At 37.0% G+C, this 26,063-nt stretch overlaps 1 protein-coding gene across 1 annotated transcript; it reads right to left on the reverse strand.

Annotated features, from left to right (window-relative positions):
* Positions 1–1,026: 1,026 nt before the first annotated feature.
* LOC145278121 (uncharacterized) lies at positions 1,027–25,727 on the reverse strand. Its single transcript, XM_080130404.1, has 2 exons — positions 25,515–25,727; positions 1,027–10,720 (listed from the first exon to the last, which is right to left on the reverse strand). Exon 2 carries the CDS (start codon positions 10,151–10,153, stop codon positions 8,903–8,905), a length of 1,251 nt encoding a protein of 416 aa, XP_079986530.1. The 5' UTR covers positions 10,154–10,720; positions 25,515–25,727; the 3' UTR covers positions 1,027–8,902.
* Between the last annotated feature and the right edge of the window lie 336 nt (positions 25,728–26,063).

Consider the following 26,063-nt stretch of genomic DNA (forward strand, 5'->3'; position numbering starts at 1 on the left):
GTGAACTCTCTTTCTCTAAATAAAATCTTACAAACCTCAGTAAGTCTCTATTCTGTTTCGCTGAATGAGTAAATCGATCTGAAGTTAGACATAGCAATACATATAGGTATCTCTGCCGATGCAATACTCTATCTGTATAAAAGCCATGTATGCCATAAAAATGGGTAATGTTGCCACATCTGTGCAGAAACTACTCGGCGCTCCCTATCCAGCCTTAATAGAGTTCAAAACCGGCTTTGAAACCTTGTTGGTGATGCCCTTTTCTCTTTCCTGCAACCTCTTTCGCACAAAATAAACGTTGCGAAGCTTTCTTTGCTCTATCGTTATTTTCATAGCAGGTGCTTGACTGAACTCCAATCTATGGTTCCCCCTTGCCAAACTTTCACAAAAAACTCGACTAGCTACAAACACTATAACCGGTTTCCTCCACTGTGCCTAAATCTAAACGCAGATTCCATAAACAAAGCTTCTTTCCAAGAACTTCCACCTGTGGAACATGGTTCCGTTGCCTTGCTTCCCAGTTGAATACAACATGGTAGCCGTCAGATACAATATAAACAAGTCCTTGTTGAGCCGTCCCCATAAATAATCAAATTCTACCTAACTTACATCATTAACGATTACTACACTATCACCTTACATTCACTAACCCTTGTCCTCAAGTGGCCTTTGGGCCTTGATAAGTGGTGACTCCCTTGTAAAAAAAAGGAAAAAATAAGGAAGTTAAAACACAAACCAGACAGAGGAAGCCCATTACCCTTGTATGGCACTCTTCTGGTGATCGTATAACAAACAAAACACTTGCTCCCAATTTGTCATGACCCAGCATTAGAAGTAGTACAACTCCGAGAATGTTCATGTCAATGCAGAATTTAGTCAACCTGGACATAAGGAAACATAACCAGCAGTCTTTTTTATTCTATTATTATATTCGATTGTTAATAAACACATTAATTACTTGAGGATGGAAAAAAAGGAAAAGATAAAATCATTTAAAAGTTAAAATCGAACACACAAACAAAAGAACTGAATAATATATTTTATTTGACTTTTTTCATTCTGATATACAAACGAATCAGACATTCTTTACTATAGACAACAAAACAAAAAAGTGGTGAAAAAATACCAATACATGACAAATAAAGGTTACCAAAGGTAAGATAAGTTACTTTTTTTATCTAACTGGATGAATTCTTAGTGTTTTTACTTATTTTAAAGCGTTTATTTAGTTTGAAAAAAGTAGTGTTGAGTGTTATGTTAAGACAAGAAAGAAATGGCAGACATGAGACGATCATCTCTGGTAGAAACCTACCTAATAAATGTCATGATAAAATTTATTGGGTAGGTTTCTGTATTTTGTTTAATTTTCGATTTTTGAAAGATTACCGAGACTCCAAAGATGTTACCTATCATTTTCTTGTTCTAAAATAACACTCAACAGTACTTATATTTCGAGATAAATAAGCCCTTTAAAATAAGTTAAAACACTAAAAACTTATCCATCTAGGTAGAAGATTAAGTTTTCTTGACTTTGATAACGTTTATTTGCTATATATTTGTTGGTTTTTTTACCACTTTTTGGTTTAATTGTCTATATTAAAAAATGTTTAAGATATTTTTATATCCAGTGATATTAACCCTTCATGGACTGGTCAGGTTCATAGAGACCACAGTAAGTCTTGCGGTATGAAAGATCTTGTTCTATTTTATTTACTCATATCTTGTGAATTTAATCATCAGGGGTATATGTATATTCACAAGTATTAGTGGCTTGGGATAATTAATCACAATAAAATTACTGCTCCAAAATATACCTCTGGGGTCATTAGAAACTCCACCAGGTTTCTGTGTCTCTACTTCAATTCTATTTTGTTGGAGTTCAATTCTAAAATCTTTGTGTTTTTCAATGACTGCCCATCAAATTTGATTTACATGTAAGTCGGTTTGTGTCCATAAAAAACAAAATCAATAACATTTATCTCTTTTTTAACTTTTAGTTGCTTATATAGTAGCGTTCAAAACTAAGGGATAAAATTCTAAAACCTAATATTTATTAGAAATAACAACTGTGAAAAGCTGAAATTTTGACAACTGGTAGTCGTTATCATCCATAATAACATACTAAAATATGAATCATTTGCAAAGGATAGAAAAAGAATTATAACAATTATTTATTTTCAAAATAGGAACGTCCAAAAGTAAGGGACAAAATAGAGAAAAACAATGTAAACAGTATGCTATATTAAAATTTTTTGATTTCTTCTAAAGAATAAGTCTTACTTAGTCATTTGTAAACGTTGCATCAGCCGGCACCATGGCGAAACGCCAAAAACTTGATTACTCTGTGAGACAAGCTATTATGAAGCTACACAAGGAAAAGCACACCATTAGAGAGATTTCAGAGAAAGTAAAACGTTCCAAGAGTGTTGTAGGCAGGGTTGTTAAATCCCACAATGATACTAGTAAAATAGTGCTTTTAAAACCGGCAGACCCCACAAAACTTCGGCAAGAGAAGATCAAATAATGCAGCATATGTCATTAAAGGACCGTTTTAAGTCTTGTACAGAAATTAAAAGGGTTATGAATAGTACCTTATGTGTTAATGTATCAAGACAGACTGTTTCTAGACGACTGCAAGAAATAGGGCTGTTGAATCGAATCCCAGTGAAGAAACCACTTGTTAATTCGAAGAATTAGAAGAGATTAGAGTTTGCAAACAAGTAGGTAATTTAGACATATGAAAATTGGGCAAAAGTATTTTCCAGTGATGAAAGCAAGTATAATTTATTTAGAAATGATGGAAAAAACAATGTAATGAGACGTATTGGTGAAAGATTAAGTGCAAAGTGTACTAAGAAAACTGTCAAGTTTGGGGGCGGAAGCTTCATGGTATTTGGAATGTTTTCTAGCCAAGGTACAACGCCTCTTGTCCGGTTACACACCCGTGTAAACGCGCAAATCTATAAAAACATTGTTCAAGATTATGTTGTGCCAATCATACAGAATTCAGGTTTCAATAGGGCTACTTTTATGCAAGATAATGGCCCATGCCACAAGGCAAAAGTGGTAATGAGTTACCTTAGCGAGCAAGATTTCGAAATTATGGATTGGCTGCCACAAATTCCTGACTAAAATCTAATAGAAAATCTTTGGAAGACCTTAGGAGTGAAAGTTATGGAAAGAAAGCACAGTAACACGGAGGATTTGTGGGTGAAGCTTCAAGAAGAATGGTCTAAAATTTGTATCAAGGATTGTCAAGAACTGATTCATTCTTGTAGTCAAAGATGTGTAACTGTCATTGAGAGTGTAATGAAAGAGTGACCAACGAGAACAGAATAAGGCAAAGAGAGGAGTAACTGCTCAAGTGGGCTTTATTGAACTAAATCATCACATGAGGAGTCCATGAGAGAAGCGTGCGTACCACGAGGAGACTCTCGAAAAAGGAGGAATCAGGGTAAAGGGAGGGGGGCTGTACAGGAAGTAGGAAAGGGAGATAATCAACGGATGCTGATGGGAGAGTTCATCTGATTTCACCACAGAGAGCAAGGGCTCATTTACTAAATATTAATTGTACATGTATTTTTATTGTTTTTTGGCTGTTTACATCGTTTTTCTCAATTTTGTTCCTTACTTTTGGACGTTCCTATTTTGAAAATGAATAAATAAATGTTATAATTCTTTTTCTACCCTTTGCAAATGATTCAAATTTTAGTATGTTATTATAGATGATAACGACTACCAGTTGTTAACATTTCAGCTTTTCACAGTTGTTATTTCTAATAAATATTAGGTTTTAGATTTTTGTCCCTTAGTTTTGGACGCTACTGCATTTACTTGTTTAATTAAGAAGAAATGTATTTTTTTTTTAAATAAAAGCGTTTTTCAATATTTTTCATTTCTTATACACATATAAGAAAAACATTACAATATATACAAAAACAGTATAGGGTTTCATCAAAAAAAAACCCGAAGAAAAAAACATAAACAGTTTTGCAATTTTGCGATAGTACATTATGCATTCTTCTGACTCAAAAGAATAAGGTCCGTATGAACCTTATTGATCTTCTAGGTAATGTTCACCACCAGTTCATGAAGGATTTAAAAATATTATTACATCTATAAAGCTATAAGGCATGATATGGTTACTGTTAAAATTGACATTTGTTCACAAAGGTCAAAAGATCATTGCATTAAGGTAAAAAAAGTTTTGTAATGCCCATCACTCTGTGTTGAATATAATAATTTGTGATCGTAATCAAAAGTGTGGTCGAGATTATCAACAATGAAGAACACGGCAAACGTTAAATATTACAATCAGGGAAGAATGTAAGAAAACTTCTGTATAGGCATTAAAATTTTGTTGTCTTGCTTTTATACCGTTAAATTAAAAATCATTTCAAGTTAAAATCCAGTTAGTATCACCCACTTCAACTTGAGAAAAGCACACTTGAAATGTGTCAACATTATCTGAATAAACAAGATAAAAACAAGATGGCGACCAAATTTAACCTGATGTCGTGTGATTTTGCTGATTCACATTTCAAGCATGCTTTTCTCAAGCTTACATGCTTAAGATTAAATAGATTTTAACGTGAAATGATACCTCATTTAATTATAAGAAATTATCTGGCATAATAATGTTGACACACTGATTCTTATTATGTCATCGAAGTTAAGCAACATTGAGCTTGGTTAGAACCAGATGGGTCACCATTTGGGAATATATTTCGCGGTATGCTTAAGAACATCGACACCTCCTTGCAAGAACTGTAAAAAACAAAGTTGTCATTTCCCTTAACCAGGATATACATACAACTGAGAACTGCTTTTGAATTTTATATTCCCTAGACACTTGCACCTTCACGGGAAGCCAGTTCATCTCGCCTAGGGTGAATGCCATTAGATAATGAGAAAAATCAATATGAAACCATATTTAATGCCTATATAAAATTTGTCTTGCATTCTGCTTTGACTGCAGCATTTAATGTTTCCTAACACACATTATTGTATCCAGAAAAAAGTGTGTGTGTGTGTGTGTGTGTGTGTGTGTGTGTGTGTGTGTGTGTGTACTCTAGCCACACAACTCCACAGACATTACTTTGGTTTTCAAGTTTTTCAACAACCATCGTTAGTTATTGAAATCCTTGGAAAATAAATTGATCATAAAACAACAAATGATTTTAAAAGAAAAATATGAAACTTTAAAATTTGAAAATAAATGACTAAATTTTCAGAATGTACATTTTTATAATAAACCAACGATAGTAAATGGTGTTGACTAGTGGGATTTCATTGGCTCAGTGTTTTGGCACTTTTCTACATTTTACATAAATAGTCCAGAAAATTCCAATAATAACAGAGTCGTTATTCTACATCAGTCCTGCTCTTTCTTTTAATCAAGCCAACTTTGGATCAGTAAATAAGCTTACTTAAAAATAAAATGTGTCAGTTTTTAGTTTTCTTTTTTCTTTATGAAACTCATTGGAGGTCGGCAAGAAATGGCTTCAGATCTGTAGTACAGATATTACAACACAGAAAACCAGAAAAAAAATATGCCATAAAATAGCACAAGCTTTGCAATCTTCTCAGTCAACTCAACACAGTAAATCCCAATTCTACCATATCTTACTCTTTTTCAAAACAAAAATTGGTGAAATGTGAAATGTAGTTTCTTTGAGGAGCAAGAGGTATGGATGTCTCAGAAAGTGACCATCAGCATTGTAATACTTTTATGAACTCTGATCAATATCTGATGAGCGCTCTCATGATGGTACATCAACATCACGAAATAAGAACCAATAGAACAACCTTCGTCATGAAACTGATCAAACACTTTAGACAAATTACTTACTTGTCTTACAAATGAAACAGAATTAAAAAAACAAGTCTACTACAGAAATAACCAAAACTGCAAAATATTTAGAAATACATATCATGTTTCCTAAAATTACACATTTTCTTTTTTTTTTCAATTTTCTTATTTTTCGTTGGAGATAGGGCATCGTAGCAGATACCAGACATTCACTCACTATCTCATACATTCCATCCTAAAGATCTTTTTAAGAGTTTTAACTGTTCATTGAAGTACAATTGTTTGAACCTCTCTTGTACTTGGTTCACCGGGTTTATTCGCCAGGTAGTTTTTAAAATTCTTTTTCATGAGTATAGTTGCCCCTATAATTACTGGGATGATTTTCCCTCATGTGCCTGCATGTTTTACCAAATATGACTTTTCATGAAAAGTTAGAGCTATGTTTTATCGCATGTCAACCCCTTTTCTGATTTTCTGCCTTATGTCCGTACATGTCTAATCTACACCAAATCTAAATCTATTTCTCATAGACTTCCAACAAGCATGAGACAAAAAATATAAAAATAACAATGGTAAATCTAACTTTTATGAAAAGAATGCAACATAAATTTCACACATTGTTTATTTTTCATATGCATCAATGTCCAACTAAAAACATTTTGTAATCACAGAATGTGCAAGTAAGCATTGTTGATATCAGAGTTCAAACCTGCAAATCCCATTCACTGCCACATAAGATTGAGGTCCACGCAACAAGAAAAATGTAAATTTTGCATATCCAAGTTAGAAAAAAAATTTGTAATATATATATATATATATATATATATATATATGCTAACAAATGTAGCCGGCTTTGCTCGGTATTAAATGTAACATTAAATTCCTTTTAAAAATTGAAGTAAAAAAGCGGAAAGAAACTGAGACATGTGCATGCAAGTATTGTTTTTTTTAAACAATTCAATTCTTATAAGTAAAAAATACTCCTTGATAGAGTTCAAAATAGACTTCATAGCCTCGTAGGAGATGTCCTTTTCTCTTCCTTGCAACCTCTATCTCACAGAAGAGATGTTGCGAGTTTGTCTCTGATGTATCGTTATTTTCATGGAAAGTGTTCGACTGAGCTTCAATCTATGGTCCCCCCCTCGCCAAACTTTCATAAGAAACACTCGTCTAGCTGTAAACACTATCAATAATTCCCCCCACTCTTTATCTGTGCCTAAACCTAAACGTAGATTCCATGAACAAAGCTTCTTTCTTAGAACTGCACGCCTGTGGAATTGTCTTCCGTTTTCCTGCTTTCCGGCTGACTACAATATGGTTGTCTTCAAGTCTAACGTAAATAAGTTCTTGATGAACCGTTCCATATAAGTTATCAAATTTACCAAATTTTCATTACTAATGATTACTATATTGTCCAATTTCTAATGTACACTCTTTAACCCTTATCCTTGAGTGGCCTCTTGGCCTTGATAATGTGGTGATGCCTATGTAAAAAAAAAAAAATACTCGAGCTGAGATCGAAACCAAAACGTAAACAGTGAGTCAAGTATGATAGCCATTTGACCAGCTTGCCATGCGTTTTCAAATCTTAACATAATGAATCTGTCATGTGAACTATTCACACATGCGCAATCATGAAACAGTTGACAAACAGACAAAATTTCGATGACCCCCAATTTTTCAATTTTAACCCCTTAACAGCCCATTTTTCTGGATGAAAACCGATTAAAACTTTTCCACATGCCTGAATACCCTATATACCAAATTCCAAATGTGCAGATTAAAAATTCTTTGAGCATACAGGTTGAGAAGTATCCTCACACACACAATTTTCACTATTATAGATATATATTGATTTATTTATATATGTATAGTAAATATAAATGGGTTTGTTTTTTACTTGAATCATTTTATTCTATTGAGAATTTTTAATTTTAAAAATTTACAAAGCAACAATTGTCATATAATTTGTTCTGCATGTCTATGTTTTGCCAAATACGACTTCATTAAAAGCCGTCCTCAAGCAAAACCTTAGTTGGATATCAAGTGACTCATACTCTCTACTTCTGTGTGGCATAATCTGCATTTGTTGTCATTACTGAGATCACACATCTTTTCTCTCAGTGAGTTTCATTACTTTGTCTAATGTTGGCTTAATTAAAAGAAAGAGCAAAATGCTTCCTAAAATTACACATTTTCTTGCCGGTATATGTTTGATCGAATTGGTTTCCATTATGTTATAGCACAAAAAAAAAACAACAAAAAAAAAACAGAAAAGGGTTGATATGCCGTAAAGCCACACAATTTTTAGTATTTAGTGTGTTGAGTTCGCTGAAAAGCTTGCAGTTCTTTCAAAAGGTATGGGTCTCTCAGACATTGACCATCAGCTCTAATGTGAGCACCAGGAAATATCTGATAAGCTCCTACAAACTAAACCTCAAGATGGTACATCATCATTACGAAAAAAAGAGGCACTTGAACAGCTTCTATCATGAAACTGGCCAAACGTTTTGGACTACAGTCTTACAAATGAGACAGAAATAGAAAATAAGTCGGCTACAGAAATAGCCCCTAAAAAAATCACCAAAATCTTCCATTGCAAAAAACTTACAAATAATGATTACAGGAGAGTGATCCTTTTTGTAGCCAGTTTATAGAGCCTTCCGTATCTATATATTCCTAGGTTAATTCATCTAGAATATACTTGGCATGCTGTCGGTTTGCCGATTCTTCCATTTTTTTTTTTTTGCAATGAAAGTTCTTGGTGTAATTTTGGCAACTCTTTTAGGCTATTAGATGTTTTCTGATTCTGTCTCATTTCTAATACAGTCTTGTACCATCTTGAGGTTTGGATTTAGGGAGCTCATCAAATATTGTCTGGTGCTCATAAAAGTGGCATGATATTGATGATCAATTTCTGAGAGACCCATATCGCCTGCTCCTCTCGGCAAATACTACCTAACAAAACACTGGTTTCTGTATGTCATTCTGTACTGTGTCAATATGTTTCACGTTTTAGTGTCCAGTCTGTTTATGTCCCTTTGTGGCCAGTCAAATAGATTGACTAAAAAAAAGAGCAAAAATTGCTTCCTAAAATTCTGACTCATTTTCTTCCGCATGTACTGTCTGCATATGTTTTACCAAATATGACTTGCGTGAAAATTCTGATCGACAAACTTTGCATGAATGCAACTTTTCCCCGGTGTGTGTTCGAATATGTCGCAACAAATTTGATTTTTTTGAAAAGTGTGTTGAACAAACTTCACAAAAAAATGGTTTTTCACCCGTGTGCGTTCGAACATGTTCATTGAGATCAGATTTTCGTAAACATGAGAATCCACAAATTTCACACACAAACGGTTTTACACCTGTGTGCGTTCGAACATGACTCAGCAAATTTGATTTTGATGAAAAATTTTTTGAGCAAATGTCACACGAATATGGCTTTTCACCACTGTGTTTGCGGACATGTTGCTTTAAATCAGATTTTCGTAGTGAAGAAAACCCGCAAATCTCGCAAGAAAATTGCTTATCACCAATGTGAGTTCTGATATGTCGTGATAGACTTGACTTGCTTGAAAAATACGAACCACACATTTCACAAAAATATGGCTTCTTGCCAACATGAATTTGTGTGTGGCATTTAAAGTCAGATTTGTTCGAACACGAAAAAGGACATATGTCACAGGAAAATGTCTTCCTCTCCTCTTTCATGAGATGTGCTTTCTTATGTTCATTGTCAAGACTTATTTTCAATGGGAATGATTTTGTTTCAATGTGATACGTTTCGAGGTGTTTGTTCAGACAGATTTCATCGGCAAAGCAAACACAACATTCATCGCAGAAAAATGGGTTTTCTCTCTTATGTGTTCGTAAATGTCGTTTTAGTGTGTGGTTTAATGCGAATGAAGCATCACATATTTTGCATGAATACGGCTTTTCCCCAGTATGGGTTCTCAGGTGACCAACCAGACCAGATTTGCGTGAAAATGTCGAATGACACAGATCACATGAGTAAGGACGATCACCGGAATGTGTTCGGATATGTCGCAAGAGATTTGAATTTTTCGAGAAATATGATCCACACAATTCACAAAAATAAGGTTTCTCACCAGAATGTGTTCGCTGATGTGAATACAAATCAGATTTCCGTAAACACGAAAAGTTACACACGTCACATCTGAATGGTTTTTCACCACTGTGGATTTTGATATGACGCAACAAATTTGGCTTTTTTGAAAATAAAGAACCACACACTTCGCAAGAATATGGCTTCACTACATCATTATCTTTAGATTTTGAGCCGTTTTGGTCGCACATTGTTTCTGTATCAGTTTCCATATTTGATTTTGTCTAACCACTTGCAGTTATAGAATCTGTGAATAAAAAATAAAGTTGAATTAGATTCATATTTGTTTATTTATTTATTTGTGGACTATTATCCGCATCTTTATAGTTGCTGTTTCATGATGTTTTCGCAAGTTATTTCTCTGGCCTTCTTCAGGTAGTTAACCACAACGGGATAGGAATGCTGAGTCTCTTAACTGTAACCTCAGTGATTACTGCCTTCCATAGTTGTCGTAATCACATTTTGGCCAACGAATCCTCTTGCCGGCTGTTTTTTTTTTTTTTACTTGGGGGGTGGGGGTGGAGTGGGGGTCACCACTTATCAAGGCGCAAAGGCCATTCGAGGATAAGTGTTGGGTAGAATTGAAACCACTATCCTCAGACAATGCTCACCTGGAACTGTAGAGATTCAACACCTGTCTCCACTGCACCACAGGCCCAAAATACAAGAAAACAACTACACTCCATCATTATTTTTAGATTTCGAGCCGTTTTGGTCACACATTATTTCTGTATCGGGTTACATATTTGGTTTTGTCTAACCACTTGCATTTATATAATCTGTGAATAAAACAATAAAATTTAAATTAGATTCTCTTTGGTCACACATTGTTTCTGTATTGGTTTACATATTTGGTTTTGTCTAACCACTTGCATTTATAGAATCTGTGAATAAAACAATAAAATTTAAATTAGATTTCTTCTACAGCAGAACCAAATAGGCAAACTGATACAGAAATACTGTATCAGTTTGCATATTTGGTTCTGCTGTAATAAAAACTGAAATTTACTAACTTCAATTTATAGAACTATAACATCAATTTCAAATGATATATTTAAAAGTACTAAAGTTCCTTATTGTACCATTATGAGGAAAATATTTGAGAACTATGGGAATATATTTCCCTTCTTTATCCCTCCCCCAGAAGATAATCACTGATAGAGAAGTGAAAATCTCTAATTTAAATGCATAGAAAATAGAGCCTACTCAAACTTATATAATCATAATTAAATGTATCGCTTAGTGGATATTTGACAAAGTTTAAAACATTATATTTCCAATATTAATGAAATTTAAATAATCACAAAACTCTAAGTAGGAAAACAATTAAATCGAACATGAGCATATTTACAGTAAAACTGTGAAAACCTAATCATTTTAAAGTTACGGCCTTCAAACTTCTAGTTATCATATTAAACTTATCGAGTTTTAGCTAAAATAATGAAAACATAACTGTTGCAAAATTACTGGGAATATATAAAGAAATAAATGATATTCTTTGGGTCACATATTGTTTCTGTATCATTTTCTATATTTTATTTTGCTGTAAGAAATGTTACAAAAGTTTTATTAATTTATTAATTTCAATTCAAAGAACTGTAGGTGACAGATTAATAAAATCAAGAACGACCCCACTTATGTTAAAATTGTGAAAATTAATGGTTTTATAATTACAGAAAAAATAAAAACCACTCAAACATCTATTCATATTATATTTATATCAAACTTATCGAGTTAACCGTATCTCATGATTGATATCTGACAATGATTTTAAGTTTAAATTAAACAATGAAATCGAAAATGAGGATATTTAAGCTAAAATTATGAAAACATTATGGTTGTAAAATTAGAGAAAAAAGCGTGTTTACATTTCTATTAACATTACGCTTATTGCACTAACCGTGTTGCTGAGTGGATATTTGACAATGGTTTAGGTTAGAGTTAGTTTAAAACATTTCATCTCCAATATTAATGAGATTTAAATGACAACATCACAGACAGGAAGAAACAAACAATGGTATAAACCTTTCCACCTCTGAAAGAGCATTTCAGCCATCATAGAGGTGAACCAGGCTTTGGTAAACAAAGATCCTATCCCTCTCTCTCCATCATTTGTAGCAACAAAAATAAAAGTAAAAGCTTAAAAAACCGGTCACGGTTTGTTACTGTTCCTATTTATTTACTTCTCCACGAGGGCAGAGTCAGACACAAGGTCAGTTTTAATGTGGGGAAAATCCAACTTCCTTAAAAAGAGGCACTCTGGATAGGAACAAAAATAAAAATTACCTCAGTCTCGTAAGATTTCTCCTTCATTGATCAAGATAAAAAATGGTGAAGTGTAGTATCAGAACAGATACTACACTTTGTTCCTAGCCAAAGGGCCTAAGAGTTTGAAAAGTGGAGCAAACAATAAATCAAATCCTGGCTGAGAACATAAAGAAACTGGCCTCAGTAAATAGAAGAAAATACATCGGCTGCCCATCTACAATCACTTGTTTCCCATAGGATACATTCTCATACAAAATGCAGCACTAAGAACAAAGTAAAAATATGTGTAAGTCTTATAAACATAGTTTTCAAAATAATAGCATTTAAAAAAAATTGGGGAGTATTTTGTGACTTCAACTAATTGGATATATGTATATATAATAGTCAGAGTGTAGCTTAGATGAATATTCTAGTTATAGAATGTGTGAATGTAAAAATAAAATTAAATTAAAATGATATATTTAGAAGAATTAAAACTCAGTATTGTACCACATCGAGGAAAATATTTGAAAACTATGGGAATATATTCCCCTTATTTATCACAAATAGTGGATAACTACTTACTTTGTTAGAAAATTATTCACACCAGAGCATATATATCTATACAAAAACAATTCGTCCATGCATGGAGTATTGTTGCCACATCTGGGTTGGTGCATTTACGACTAGCTTCTCTTTTAGACAAAGTCCAAAAAAAGTTTCAAATCAAATTTCAATAGGTGTTATATTCTCAGTTTTTATTAACATTTGCATTTATTCTGTCCTCGTAGAGTGGCACATAAATAAGACTTGTGTCAGCAATGAGTGCAAGAGAGATAAATATTCCTTGTGCAACATAAAGCATTCAAACATACTGAAAATGTTCAAAAACAAATAAAATGTTAGGCAGACTTAATGGATAGTGATATATATTTATTTATGCAAAAACAAAACAAACAATTATTTGGCTTTTTAGTAGATTTTTTACTGTTATTCACCCAAAAACAATGCACAGTGACACTTGAACGTAAGGAGCTACTATTTGGGACAATATCTACAAGGGCACTATGTAGGGAGTTGAGCAGCTAGATGTGTGTTCACATTACATTTGACCTTCTGCATGTCAGTACAATGTGGGAAGCAGTAGACTAGGAGAGAATTCCAATGTCTAGAAGTTTGAAGAAGAAACTATTAGAGTAGAAGGCTTTCCGGCATTTAAGGAGCTCTATAGTGAAGGGGTGGGATTTTGCTGCCTATTGGGTTAGTACATCTGTGATACTATCGACGTCCCTCCACCAAACGTTAGGAAGTACGAGAGAAAGGGAAAAAGAAATATGATACAAAAAAGAGGAAATAAGTTTATCAGCAGAACTATGGATAAAAAGTTGTTTGCAAAGAAACACAAAAGAAAGCAAAAATGGGATTGTTAATCAAGGTTTAATGGTGATTTGAGACAAAAGGACTGAACAAAGGATCAGTTAATATATTTTAGAGTTAGCTTTAGGTGTTATAGACGGGGGCGATTTGGGGATGGTCTTGGGTTTATGGAGGCTGAAGACAGAGTTGATGACAGTTGCAAGTTAAACACAGTGGAAGTTAGATCGTGGTTTTGGCCAAGTTCATAGAGTTTTGGGGAAAATTAAGACGAACTGACATCAACTGATGACCTTGGCTTTGACAGAAAAACTAAAATATTAAGGTTAGTGTTTAAAAGGTAGTTTCCCAATAACAGTTTCATTCACGCACCTAGAGCCTAAATGACATCCACAGAATGTGTTTTCTATATTTTCTTTTGACTCGCTTTATTTTTTTATATACTTGTGCTGTGAACCAGTGAATTTCCTTGACAGCTAGTAATGCCAGAGATGATGACATGGCAAGGAAAGAATACGAAGGAAAAGACCACAGAAAAAGCATGGTGTTTGCAATTATCGAGCTAGCAACATTTAGTTTTTCAAATTGGTATCTGCAACTATCTAGAAGATGCAGGCTGTTTGATCAAAATCGACTCTAACAAGGAAAAACTCTGGATGAAGTAAAAGGACACGGAAGCGAAAAAAAATAAATGAAGAACAGGAAGAAAAGTGCATAAACTTGCATAGAAAAAAAAGAAGTGAAAAAAAAACTTGATTAACAAAGAATAAAAAATAAAAAAGAGATAAACATAAAACGGAAAGAAGAAAAAACTATGGTCTCACAACTGGTAGACTGTAATCGACCCTTGAAAACAAAGACATAAAAAAAATGTTTAACAAATAATGTCAAGGACCAGTTCTGACCCTTAAAACCAGAGAGAACAATACAGAAAGAAAAATAAGGCAGAAAGAATGAGTGCACAAACTTGTATAGGAAAAAGTGAAAATAAAAAACGTGATTGAGAAAGAATGAAGAGAAAAAAATGGAAACAGAAAAACGATAAGAAAGAAAAAAAACAGGAAAAAACATGGAAACCAAAAATAGTAAAAACAAAGGTACATGAAGTCGATTTTCACTTCTTTTTAACTTCAAAAAATTGACTTGTTGCAAATATTTTTTATCGTTTTGCTGGCATATTTTTGTTCTTTTTTGTTTTTGCTTCATAAGAAATATTTATATGTGCAATTCACTGAAAGAGAGAGGCAGGGAAGATGTCTGGTCGTAGTAGCTGACAATGAAAAGAGAAGCGAGAGAAAAAAAGAGATGGAAGCGCCTTGTCCAAGAAAAGAAAGAGAGATGACCTAAAACAGCGTCAGTAAAAGCTAAGGGGGATTGCAGAGGGGTTTGGTCGAAAAAAGCTTTAATGGTTATGCTTATGTGGTTAGAAGCAAGAAAGGCAAGTCTTACTGGGGGTGCTCAGCGAGTGAGTTCAGGCGAAGAAAAGGAAGAACAAACATGGCGGCCAGCATTATATTTCGTCCGTTCTCGTGTAATCTCGCGTGTGTGTGAAGATGGAAACTATAAAACAATGTTCATTTCTCGGTGCTGGGAGATTATTCCCGATCGGGCAGGAGAGAAGGCAATGAGAGTGGAGACAGAGGACTGTAGCGATAATCTTTCTTGAACATTCCGTTTGTGTATTTGAGGTGAACCCCCCCCCCATTATACTTCAAGCTATTTCGGCGATGGCCAACGTAGGCTTAAGCAACATGATTAAGCCTTTTAATGGCGACGGTGATGTGGTGGCGTGGCTTAAAAAAGTGGACCTTGTAGCAAGGATTCAGAGGCTGGATGATGTGGCCGCAGTAATACCACTGTTTCTAGAAGGGGACACACTGGCCCTCTATTTAGAGCTCAGCGAGCATGAACAGGGTGACGCGGCCGCCATCAAGGGTCGACTGATCGAAGCTTTTGCAGAGGGGCCTTTCGAGGCCTTTAATAAGTTGAAAGAGAAGAGGTGAACTGGTGAATCTGTTGATGTCTACGCGAATGAGATAAGGAGATTAGTTAAGTTGTCGGGCATCAGGGGACACGTCACGAGTCATGTAGTCAAAATGACTTTCGTTACCGGGTTCCCGGAAGAGATACTGAAAAGGTTGCAGCAGGTCCCGCGAGTGGAGACGCTGGATGTGAGTGAGCTGCTTAAAACTGCAAAAATCTTGGTGAGCACCCAGCCCACAGAGCCTGGAGGAACGACAGCAACGGTACAGCAAGATGTGGGCAGGAATCTGCCGAACCCGGGGATGGCTTGCTTTGAATGCGGGGGACAACACATGAGAAGAGACTGCAGGAAGTTCTTGCAATGGACAGTGTGTTACAAATGCAATCGGAGAGGCCATTTAGCGGTAAAATACACAAGTTTGGGAAACTGGCGAGGGGAGGCCGATGCGCCAGCGACCACCCCGATTCGAGAATAGTGGTGCACCCGCAGCAGATGCCCAAACAGAAGATTGCGGTGGAAGGACGGGAAGTTATGGCCCTGATTGACACTGGCTGCACCACTACCATGGTGCACACAATCCCTGGTCGGAAGATGGAAAGGGAAGGGTGAAGTAGTGCATTCGATGGGTCACAAGTGAAGTGTCGAGGGAGGAAGACCATCACTATTGATATTGCTGAACGTCGGATGAGGGTCCATGCAATTGTCACTGATCGCCTGGTGCCTGGCATCCAAGCCATCATTGGAATGGATGTTATATGCCGCCTTGGAGGTGTTACCATCACATGTAACAATGTGAGGTTCGGACTAGCTGAGTGCGCGGTAATGGAGCAAGCCCCCAGAGGGATCAACAAGACCGGGGAGGAAAGAAAATTGTCGATCAAAGATCAGGACTTCCAAGCCGAATTCGACGGAGAGCGGTGGACGGTGGAGTGGGCATGGAAACATCAAGCGCCATCGCTGGCAAACAAGGTGGCGTGCTACACAAATTTGCTTAGAGGAGGGGCAAGAAAGGAGTTTGAGCAAGAAGTCGACCGATGGATTGAGGAGGGGATACTGATACCTTGGACGGATGACGTGGAGTCGGGCATTTTGCCATTGATGGCCATTCTGCAAACAACTAAAGGGAAAGTAAGACCGGTCCTGGATTTCCAAGAGCTGAACGGCCATGTTAAGTGCCATACGGGAGGCAACACCGTAGATGTGTGCAGTGAGACCATTAGGGAATGGAGGCAGATGAATGGCGCATCTACGTTGGTAGATCTAAAATCTGCCTATTTGCAACTCCATGTTGCCAAGAAGCTCTGGAAATATCAGTTAGTCAAGTACAAAGGCAAAACCTACTGCCTTACGCAAGTGGGGTTCGGGTTAAATTCGGCACCCAAGATTATGTCAACTATCCTCAGGAAGATTCTAGACACAATGGGAAAGGGAGATGGGGTAGTGAGCTCATACATAGACGACATTCTGGTGAATGAGACTGTGGTAACTGCCAAGGAGGTGGTGGTTCATTTGAAGAGGTTTGGGTTGGTCGCCAAAGACCGGGAAAAATTAGACGGAGGGGCTGCTTTGGGCCTAAAACTTAAACGAGGTGTGTCAGGCGGCCTAGAGTTTCGCAGGGGAAACGAGATCCCACAACTGAAGCAGGAGCTCAACAGACGTGAACTTTTTTCCATATGCGGAAAGTTGATCGGACATTACCCCATTGCTAGCTGGCTTAGACCAGCATGCAGCTACATAAAGAGACACGCTGAAGGACGAGGATGGAATGATAAGGTGGGAGACAGAACGGTCGCCATGATGGAAGAGCTCCTGAAAGAAGCAGAATAGCAAGACCCAGTCCGGGGAACCTGGAACATACCGCGAACATTGGATGGAGTCATGTGGTACGATGCGAGCAGCATTGCAACAGGGGTCGTTTTGGAAATTGGAGGAGTAGTTGCAGAAGATGTAGCCTGGTTGAGGAAAAAGAATGACGTCAGCCACATCAATGTGGCAGAATTAGACGCGACAATAAAAGGAGTCAATCTGGCCTTGAAATGGGGACTACGTGATATCTGCATCAAAACAGACTCTGCCACGGTGTTTGCTTGGCTAAAGTCTCTCATTTCAAGCAAAAAAAAGAATAAAAACGAAAGGGGCTGCGGAGATGTTTGTGAAGCGCAGGCTTGGGGTGCTGGCTGAGCTAATGCAAGAGTTTTGTTTGAAGCTTCGCGTAGACATGGTGGCTTCTGAAAAGAACCGAGCAGATGCTCTCATGAGAGTGAAGAAGAGTTGGCTGTTGCCAAAGAAAGATGTTGTTGCTGCATCGGATCTAGATGATGTTGACATGCGAGAATTGCACAATTTGCACCATATGGGGGTAGAGAGGACTTGGTACTTAATGAAAAGTCGACCCGAGGATCACCAAGGAGCAAGTGAGGCAAGTGGTCAGGACATGCGACATATGTCAGTCGATTGATCCTGCTCCAAGCACGCATGAAGCTGGCCAATTGGAGGTGAATGGGACTTGGGAGAGACTGGCATGCGATGTCACCCATTACAGGGGTGGACTTTACCTGACCATGATTGACTGTGGGCCCGGGCGATTTGCCCTATGGAAGAAGCTACGTGAAGGAACAGGCAATGAAATAGCTGCAATCCTAGATGAGGTGTTTTTGGAGCGAGGCCACATGGAAGAGTTGTTAACCAACAATGGGACTGCATTCAAGTCAGTAGCAGTGACAGAAGTACTGAAGAAATGGAAGATCCAACAATTTTTCAGAGCTGCCTACAGACCCAGTGGCAACGGGATCGTGGAGAGAAACCAGCGCACCATAAAGGCAGTTGCGGAAAGAGGAGGCACCTCACCTGAGCAAGCCGTCTTCTGGTATAACATGTTGCCTAAACTGGGACAAGTACCAGAGACGGTCCCGCAACTGTCAACGTTTGCATATTCCTGGAGACATCCCAGGGTGGAGCCGGCAAGCCGAGAAGTAGAGGCCACAGGGACAATTAAACTCGGGGACGAGGTATAGGTGAAGCCACCGGGGGCGCGCTGCACCACACAATGGAGTAGAGGTCGTGTAACTGGGAGGAACACTAGTAACAACATTGTGGTGGAAGGAGTCCCGAGGCACATTCTCGATGTCAGACCAGTGGAGGGCGAAGCAGTGGAGGGGAGTGTGCAGCCATAGAAGGAGGACGAGACACCTCAGAGGCCAAGTAGAAAGAGGCAACCGCCACAGTGGATGAGAGACTACGAAATGTGATCTTGAGATCAGGGAGGCATGTGGTTAGAAGCAAGAAAGGCAAGTCTTACTGGGGGTGCTCAGCGAGTGAGTTCAGGCGAAGAAAAGGAAGAACAAACATGGCGGCCAGCATTTTTATTTCGTCCGTTCTTGCGTAATCTCGTGTGTGTGTGTGAAGATGGAAACTATAAAACGATGTTCATTTCTCGGTGCTGGGAGATTATTCCCGATCGGGCAGGAGAGAAGGCAACGAGAGTGGAGACAGAGACTGTAGCGATAATCTTTCTTGAACATTCTTTGTGTATTTGAGGTGAACCCCCCACCCCATTATACTTCACTTTTTAACAGGATATTAAAGTTTATTACAATTTCGTGTGCATTTTCATACTAGGTTTAAAAAAGAAAAAATACAGGAAATGAAAACAAGTTATTTTGTTTGGATTTTAACTGAATTTTTATAAGAAAATGCATTTAAAGAAAAATGGCAGAAGCAATACCATTTTATATACAAATTGTTTTGTTTTATTTTGTCTGTATTTCGTTATGGGAATAGATTTTTTCCTAGTTGCTCTGTGTATAATATATCTTTGTGGAGTGACTCCCTCGAGGGTGGAGAGGAGGGACAGGATGGGGCACAACAGGCCAGTGTGAAGTCCTTCACTAGGGGTTCAGGCTTTGGAGGGGCCCTAGAAGCATAGTGCACCATTTTGTTACTTGTTACAAACTTGTTTATCCCCCCTCACCCCAATTAACTAGCAGAAGAGGACACAGTAGGTTTGCTGCGTACATAGTAAGTTTTATGAGAGAGGTATTGTGTGAAATGTGATTTGTTAAGAAACCATCATGAGGACTCCAATTGTTGAGTGGGAGCAAGGATTAGTCGTGCATCATGTATTGATGGATAGTGATTGGTAGTTAAAGAATATTGAATAGACAAGTGTTTAAGTCAGGGAATTTGGTTAGATGTTGGAAAAGAGGCATCCAGGCATTGAGATTAGACAGGAATATGACACAGTGAAACTCTGTGTCCCCACCTGGCATGGGTGTGCGATCAGTTTTAAGATCTGTAGGGGACTAGGATATATAAATCCCAATCCCATTACAAAAGAATAATGAAACGAAGGGAATTGAAGGAAACAAAGACTCAATTGATGGATAAGATAAACGTGTCGTTTATTTACTGTTGAAAGAATGAATGTTTTAGATATAACATGTGTTCATGTCCGCGCTGGTGTAACCATCGTTTGTAGAGGACTGGTATTGAAGAAGGAAAAAGGAAATGTGCTTTCATCTCACACTCGGGTCACTATCATTTGTTCGCGCGTGGGAAGAGAAGTGAGTAATGTAATGGAACGAGAAATGGCTGTCCATCGTGTAGACAAAGAAGAGGATAGAGGGTTGACGTCAGTTAGCAGTCAGCTATGCGAAGGTGTTCTCAGGGACCAGTAGTAGATAGAGAGAGAAAGAGTGAGAATGTGTACGTACGGTCTGTTAGCTTTTAGTCCCACATAGTAGTAAGTGGTGTGAGGCCGCGGTCGGTCCGTAGACCAACCAGCTCGAAAGCTGAGCTTAAAAGAAAGAAGCCGCTTATTGCTCTCTCTCTTTTATACTCGTTTCCGGTGGTCTTTTGCGCATGTGTGTATTTCCTTAGAAAGGAAGTGATGTCATCCATCTGTGTGCATACATGTGCGCATGTGTGAGTACATGTGTGTACGTTAGCGTGTGTGTATATACAAATGAATGTGAGTGTATGTACGCGAACGTGAATATATGTATGTGTGGATGTGGGCGCGTATGTTTGTGTGCATGTATGTATGCGACAAGTAATACAGCTTGAAATATGAACGTGTTTTTGTGTGAGACTAGAAAAGGCTCGCGCAGATCTCATATCAGATGGAAAATGATTCAGAACAATGTACAATAAAACCCTAGGATACGGCATTAAAAATTAGTAACAAAATACAGTACAGTATATAATACACATGTATATAATCAAATAATATTATAAATAGCACTGTAAAGCAGGGCAAATACCAGAACCAGGGGCAGGAAAAACATTGTATTCCACATCATAACCTGAAAAAAACGTATCCTAGGGCCACCGTATACCGGGGTTCCACTGTACTTAGAAATAGAGTGAATATGTGCAAGGTGCATCTAGAATGTGGATAAATGCATAGCAGACAGGGGAAAAGTTAAATATTTGAAGACTGATTGGTTAGGTATAAAGTTGACTCAATCAAGGATTGTGGTAGCCCATGTCTGAGATATGTCGGGCATCTTAGGGTTATAATGCGATTGTCTGATTAAAAATGGTCCACAATACACTTGGTGGGAAACGTAAAAATAAGAGAGGCAAGCCAATGATTTGTGCAGAGGGAGAGAGCAAAAGCCCTTTTGCAGTTAAATGGGCTGGTAAACAGCAAAGAAATATAAATAAATAAAATAAACAAAAAGTTCAGCAAGAAGTCGTCACTATCAACTGTATCGCTCACAACTTTCTCTCTGAACTTCTAGTACATATTCTCCTTCTCACCTTTGCCAACAGGCATTTTATTAAAAAACTGACTCTATTCCATTTGCATATGTGTGCAGTGGGCGGTGTGATCTCCACGAGACTACACCTTATAAAGCCACAGCCGCCATCTTTAATCTCTCTCTCAGATCCCACCTAAAGGTAAGTTTTATAGCCACATAATGCACACACACGTGGACGCTTTCTTCATTGCTTATTACATTCAACTCTACACTCCCCCCTGGTCTCCAAATTACCCATGTGGCATTGTGGATGTGGTCGTTTGTTGCGGGCACTCCTATGAAGTGGGGTTGGCTGGACTACTTCATCTTCATTTGAGCTCTCAGAACAGGCGTTGGAACTATTGGCATCAGTGTTAGGGTTTGCAGTCATACAATCAGGCTGGACTTCTTCATCCTCATCGGCGCTCTCAGAAGGTGTGCTGGAACTATCGGCATCAGTGTTGGGGTTCGCAGTCAGGGAATAGGTCGGATCCACAAGTCATCATTGGATGATTCACTATTACTGCTACTCACCAACTGGTTCGTATTTAGGGCAGGCCAGATATCCTTCACATGGCATGGGGTACCGTCGACTAGCACAGCCTGCTCACTGATGATGCCAGTGATTCGTCCTCTTTGAAAACTGGTGGTGCATCGGTTATTGGGAGGCTTCACCCAGACAATGTCCCCTAACTCATATGCCCCTCAGGTTCCCTGTGAATCAGAAAGACAGGTGTCAATGCCCTTGATACGCACTCGATAGCAATGGATTGCATTGGCAGGTGCACTTGCAGTAGTCATGGCAGCCTATTATATTCAAGTGGCAATACGACTTGTTTATCACTTCCTTTTCTCTTAATAAAATTCCTACCTCAACTGTTCTACATTTACTAACGCTAAAACTCAATATATATACTACTGACAAGCAGCAAAATCTCACCCCTTCACTGTTGAGGTCCCTAGATTCTGAAAAATGTTCTACTCTAGTAGTTTCTTCCATCAGACTGCTCAAGGTTTCGAGCTTTTAAAATTCTTCTTCAATAATAAGATAATTTTCTATTTTTATAAAAAAATGTGTTGTCTGTTTATTTCATATAGCGTTAAATTCCAACAACAAAGATCCCAGCCCAGATAATTAATCCTTAAGAGAGAATTGATGATGATGAAAACCCTGTAATAGTAATGATACTGGGAACTTAAAGAAAAGATCTGTTAAGCAAACATAACAGACATCATATCAACCACTTGATCTAAAGATGTAAATATTTCATCTATCGTTTTATAGTGTTTAACACTTGGTTAGAATGAGGGGGAGGGTCTGAGGCAAGTTCAGTTGTGGAGTTTGCCTCAACTGTTCGTTGAAAGAAAAATTTAACATTTTATGCATTCATGGTGGATCAAAACAGCAATTATTAAAAATTCAGAGAAATGAATCTAATTGGCTTCAGAAATTTTTATATTTGTTTTTTATCAATTGAAGCAAGTATGCACAGACATATATGGACAGAAACTATTTTATGTATTTTCATTTTGGATGCCACAGAGAAAACTTCACTAGCTACACAAGCAAGAAAGCAAGGAACATAATTCATCAGGATCTCCAAATTTACTAACACCATTTACTTCTGATGACTTTCAAAACCGGAACTGGTTCGGATCAGTATATACACTTCATCAACACACATGCCTGCATGTACAAAGGGGAACAATAAAAGACATAATTCCATTTTCATTTGATGAAAACTGGGGTTCTGTTTTTGTTGTAGACCATTCTACTAGTTAACCAGTTGTGTACAAATCCCAAGAGCGATAAGAGTATTCTATCATGTCTGAAACTGACATAGAGATGTGCTGCTGTACAACTCATGCTCTCTACCAATCTAAGTATGACTTTGTACCCTTCTGCAATCAGGTTGGCTTTGGTGTTGTGGGAGGTTGTATTAGTGATATTCCCAATGTATGACCAAGCAAAGTAGTCCAGCGGGTTCAGGTTGACAGAGAAGGGTACAAAGTCATAGCACTCCTGAAGCCAAGCCGTGGTCTTTTTGGACTTGTGGGTCAGCACCGAGTCCTACTGCAACACCCAGTGTTTGCCAGCGGCCACCTGATTGCACCAGAGGATCACCACATTCTTCAGCACATCCAGGTACACTTTGGTGTCGACTTTCAAGCTGACTTGGAAGATGTGAAGTGACATAATATAGCCCTCACTTGAAACCACACCAAAGACCATAACCGTGGCTGGAAACTTTGATTATATCACACTGAGTACGTCTCTGTTATTTGTGGCAATCCAACCATGCATTTTGCAAGTGCTGGCATCAGTCCTGTTGTCATAACTTGGATCGATAGAGAGCATCAGTTGTACAGCGGTGCATCTCTGATCTCACTTGTTGAATATTGTGTCACTTTCAGACACGATAGACGACTCCTATCGTTCTTGGGATATATCATTTATGAAATAAATGATTTATTGTGAATAATTTTTCTTATTTATGAACACTGAGCTAACACGTTCCGCCAGAGTCTCATGAATGGGACGGTGATTTTAGCTATTATAAATTTTTCGTAGAACTCTAAAATTTTCAAAATAATCTCTTGAAAAAATTTACTTCTAAAGGTTGTCCTTAATTCGGCCGCTAATGGGTTAATATAATGATGAGCTCATAACACTTGTACATCCTTGACATATATACTCCCAACAAAACCGACAAACAACAAATTCACACCCCTTCACTGTTGAGGTCCCTAGATGCTGGAAAGTCTACTGTAATAGTTTCATCCCTCAGACTGCTAAACTTTGGAATTCCTTCTCTGTTTCCTGTATCACTGACCGCACTAACCTGCTGAAGTTTAAATGTAACATGAGCAAACATCTAGCTGCTCAACTCCCCACAGACCCCTGCTAGAGACGATCCCAAATATTAGCCCATTACACATTGTAAGTGGTGATATGTTTTGTTTGGAATGAAAAAGAGTACTTATGCACTATTCGAGCTACGTGCTGAAAAAATAATCTTCTTATTTAGAAAGCCATTCTTAACATGGGGAAAGTGTTTTGTAACTATTCTGTATTGTACAAACAATTTAATAATAAAAAAAAGATATCAGAAAACTTGAATTCAACTTGAAAAGAACGATTTAAAAAAATAGTTCGAGTCAAATAGTGCACAAGCGCCTAGAAAAGAATTAAAAAAATCACATGAACACATGATATACGACTTATTTTTTAGTTTTCTATATGAGGGGACAAAATGGGAAATTTGACCTTTAATCCTTCATTTAAAGATAAGGATTCAGTTCACAATTTAAATGCATTGTAAATGGATCCTCTTTTATAAGCCAAAGCATAACGATACCACTCGGTAGACATTTACTACCCGTATCTATCAGATAATTAAACACACACACACACACACACACACACACAGTTACAAAATGCGTAATATTTACTAAATACCCAGCTTTTGACGACATAGGAAATGACCATTTTGCTTTGTATTTCCAAAATAGCTGCCATTTTTTAAAATATCAAAAAATGGTTACCTGTTCTGTCATACGCTATGTAGTAAAAATAGATTTAAAGATTTTTTCGTTCTAATTCAACAAACATGCCACTACTTTTGTTTAAAAATAAATAAACGCTTTAAAATAAGTTAAAACACAAAAATCTTATCCAGGTAGGGAGAAGAGTAACTTATTCTTCGTTGCCTTTGGTAACATTTATTGTTTATCTTTACGATAACTATTTCCACTTTACTTCCGGTTGCTACTCCGCATGTGAAAAATGGTTTGTTATTATTTAGAAAAACTCTTCTTAGCATGGGGAGGGGGTGAACGTCCTTTATCTATTTTGTATTTTCACCTAACAATTTCATAAACAAAAAATAACTAAAATAATGAAAACACACACACAATAAATTTTCTTCTGATGAATAAAAAATTAAAACGTTATTTTTTTGTTCTCATGTGTAAATTTTGTAAATTAAAGCAAAAAATGATACTTTGCAAAGGTACCGTGCTATTTTAAAAAAAGTATTTTCAAGTTAAATTCAAGTTTTACGGTATCTTTTGTTTATTAAAAGTATTAGATGAAAGTACAGAATATTCGCAAAACAGTTTTCTTTCCTCATGTTAAGAATGGATTTCTAAATAATAACGTTATTATTTCAGCACAGTAGTTTATCTGCATAAGTACCAAAAAAAAATTGTTTTTCAACTTACCTTTTAAAATGAAGAAAAATTAAAATAAATAAAAGTACAAAAACAAAAACGGGTTGATTTCTTTCGAAAATAAAAATTGTGTTTTCCTGAAAATTTTCGCGATTTCTCAGCTATTTCTGTAATATTTCAGTCTATTTTTGTAATTTTTTTTTTAAATGTCAACATTTGACGGAAAAAATATCGAAAACAGAAAACGTAAATATTTTTACCATGTTTTGCTTAAAAATAAATAAATAAATAAATAAAACGGTGTTAGATGCGATTTTGTCTCTTGTAAATAAGAGGCTGGATCCTGGAAGCTTAGAAAACCAATAAATATATTTTTATCCACTAAAAATAAAAATAAATAAAATAATTGGAAAACGTTTTGCGTTTGTGCGGGATAGTGAGATTTGGAAACAAACGCATTTCAGATGAAAGTATAATTTGGCGCTTTTTCAGTGCTAATTCAAATTGGCACCTATGGCAGCAGCATAAGAAAATACAGAAAAGTTTGTTTGTTATGTAGCTTACTCGTTACAGAACGAAGATGTTATATTCCAAAAATTT

This window comes from Euprymna scolopes, chromosome 6 (assembly GCF_053919585.1).
Source record: "Euprymna scolopes isolate OS-2025 chromosome 6, ASM5391958v1, whole genome shotgun sequence".
NCBI classification, from domain to species: Eukaryota; Metazoa; Mollusca; class Cephalopoda; order Sepiida; family Sepiolidae; genus Euprymna; species Euprymna scolopes.

Coding starts and splice junctions, on each gene's coding strand:
- LOC145278121 (XM_080130404.1), bottom strand. CDS start 10,153: ATGGAAACTGATACAGAAACAATGTGCGACCAAAACGGCTCAAAATCT.